General features: G+C 32.7%; 1 protein-coding gene across 1 annotated transcript; it reads right to left on the bottom strand.

The window, feature by feature from the left end:
- Positions 1–280: 280 nt before the first annotated feature.
- Positions 281–2335, bottom strand: LOC127804533 (uncharacterized). The gene is made up of 3 exons (XM_052341407.1): positions 2123–2335; positions 847–966; positions 281–739 (listed from the first exon to the last, which is right to left on the bottom strand). The coding sequence occupies exons 1-3, from the start codon at positions 2333–2335 to the stop codon at positions 281–283; spliced, it is 792 nt and encodes a 263-aa protein (XP_052197367.1).
- Positions 2336–2742: the final 407 nt, after the last annotated feature.

Here is a 2742-nt window from a genome sequence, read left to right as displayed (position 1 = left end):
CCGTGATGTAATGGTGTAGTTCTTTTTAATAATATGTGAGTTTTTGCTAATCTATATATTCTGCATGATTGTTTCTAATTTTTAATTATTTTATTATTTTACTATGGGAGATCAAAGAAGACAAATAGCTTAGCCAATAATATACTGAAATCAAAAGATCAAAGGGAAAAACATAGTGAACTACTAGATTAAGCAGTTCAATAACATTCCTACATTTTTTTCATGTTAAAAATACTTAAATATGGGACTTTTGAAAGTTGTAACTAAAATAAATAAGAACTTACCCACTGTGCATGAGAAAAGTGACTTGAACGTAGCAAACTACCACACTTAGAATTGCCCAATGTACACACATTGATAAGAGGTCTCCTTTGTTGTACTCTGTGTCGGCCAACAACGTAAATTTAGAGATGTATTCAATCACTTCTAATGTGAGCTTGATGAGATTGTTAAGCTGGTCAAGTGGTACTTGAAATTTCTCAAGTGATGAGGAGCCCACAAGAGAAATATGGTTTTCCTTTAAGGCTGCCATTGATGAGGCTAAATCAATTATTGGTTGGTTAGTACCATAAAGCAAGAATCCCAAGAACTCCAGAAATTTGAAAACAAAACAACCCATGGTATTTACTGCCTTTGCATCCCATGATAAGTCCGATAAGAATTCAAGTAAATCCATTGACGCCATATGAACATTAATCTCATCAAACATCTGCACAGCATTGTTTGCAGTCTTTTGCATCTGATAGTTGGCAAAAACAGTAAGTAATTGATGGTTTGCACACTAGGTGTAAGAAGTGTTAAGAATCTATATCATTTAAAAAAAGGTTAAGTGGGTCTAGTAAGGACCATGAGAGTAGGAATCATGAAATAATCATGTCCCGCCAATGTTTTGAGCTCAGATATGGTTGAAAACTCTTGCAGAATAGAGGCTCCTGACTCAATATCTCTGTCGACTACTTCCCTATCCTGCATGTACCAATTCAAAAGTATCAATGAAGTGCACCACACCTTTTAAAACAACATGCGATAAAACAATATAACCGAAGTAGATATAATATATCCCTTGTTCTCATCAAAAAAGTTTAGAAGTTAACTATGTTTAAATAAATATGTTCATATTACATTTCTGAGAATATAAGATCATTGTCAATTGTCATATCAAACAAAGAATTTAAATAACCTTCAATGCCATACACGTATTTTTCCATAAAAATAGTTTTAAGTAGATACATTTGCTATTTAAACTTCATATAGATTAAATTAAATAAAGTCATCGTATTGAGTGTGTAACTTAAAGTTTGTAAAAACATAACTATGATATATAAAACAATGAATGCACAAGTATATAGAATATTGCCGAAAAAATAAAAAGGAAAAACTTTGTTTGGAGTACGCACCAGAAGAGTGCGAGTGCTGAAACATCGACCACCTACCAAATGCATCCAGCTCTGAAAATGTTGAGTTAAGCTCTAAAAGATTATTGGTCTCTAACTCAGTCCCATTTTTTGATACTTTGTTGTCCTGCATGAATGCATTTGAAAGTCAGAATTTTCCAAGTCAGAAAAGTTCATTGAAAGTGAAAAAAATGTGTATCCGAGTGTTTGTGTGTGTCTAAGAGAGAAAGAGAGAGAGAGTACTTTTACAAACTACAAGTTATTTGATTGTGTAAGCTTTTGTCGAAAAAAGAGAAAGAAATTGAAGCCCGAGACCTCATTGAGGTGGCTGTGTATGAATCAATTTTCTTTTATCGAGTGGCAAAATAGCAGCTGTGAACTGACCAAAATGAAGTGCTGCTACTCACCTATTGAAAGTATTTGTGAGAACTAGATCTAATGTACCCATTTAAAAAGATATTTATAATATTTTGTAACTACAATGGAATTAATATTAATACTTCTCCTTCAATAATTAAAATCATCCATAGACTTTAACGATGATTTACAGCAATGCTTAAACATTGTCTACCAAGAAAAACTATATTAGCGGGAGGAATAAAAAACAGAAGAGAACTATATCTAATTTACCCCATTTTAAAAGGTATTTACAGTTTTCTGAAATCACAATGAAACCAATAATGATAATAACAATGATCCATTTTGTTTTACAGATTGTAATTTCTTACCAACAATATTGAATCAACAAAATTGGTGGCAGGCTCCAAGATATGGGAAATGGAGACGATAAGTGGTTGACGTAGCACCAGTGCGTAATGTTTTGCATGGGTTTGCTTCACTTGGATTTTGATTTCCTCGTCGTTCAATCTAGGAAGTTTCAGATCAACTAATCGAAACTGCTCTCCAGAATTTGAACTCACCGATGATTCACAGTTAGCCATTTAGATGCTCAAGCAAAGCAAGATTGATCCAAAACTCTAATAATGTTTGGACTCAAATCAGTTTCAGAAACGCGTTTCGTACTACTCGTTTTCGTACACCGCAAACCTTTTCTAGTGCTGGTGGCTGTTTCCTAAAGACAAGGGTTATTGCCCCAAAATTAGATCTGTGTATTTCTGCTTGGGGTAGTGCTCCTGCTCTCTCTCTCTCTCTCTCTCTCTCTCTCTCTCTCTCTCTCTTTATATATATATATATTATATTATTCATATATATATATATATATGAATATTACTTAAAATCATAAAACCATAAAAAATTTAAATTAAATAAATCAGTTTGTGGTCCTATTAATTAATTTGTAGCCATTCTGTTGAAGAGAAGGAGATTTAAATTAATTAAATAAAAGACT

This window comes from Diospyros lotus, chromosome 6 (genome assembly GCF_014633365.1).
Source record: "Diospyros lotus cultivar Yz01 chromosome 6, ASM1463336v1, whole genome shotgun sequence".
Lineage (NCBI taxonomy): Eukaryota > Viridiplantae > Streptophyta > Magnoliopsida > Ericales > Ebenaceae > Diospyros > Diospyros lotus.
This window is presented reverse-complemented; position numbering and strand designations above follow the sequence as displayed.

What these genes read in the sequence shown, in the direction of transcription:
- LOC127804533 (XM_052341407.1), bottom strand. Translation starts at nt 2,335, where the DNA reads ATGGCTAACTGTGAATCATCGGTGAGTTCAAATTCTGGAGAGCAGTTT. An exon ending in TTGTTGATTCAATATTGTTG is followed by an intron (nt 967 to 2,122) that starts GTAAGAAATTAC and finishes TGGTACATGCAG; the next exon opens with GATAGGGAAGTAGTCGACAG. An exon ending in TCATGATTCCTACTCTCATG is followed by an intron (nt 740 to 846) that starts GTCCTTACTAGA and finishes GCCAACTATCAG; the next exon opens with ATGCAAAAGACTGCAAACAA.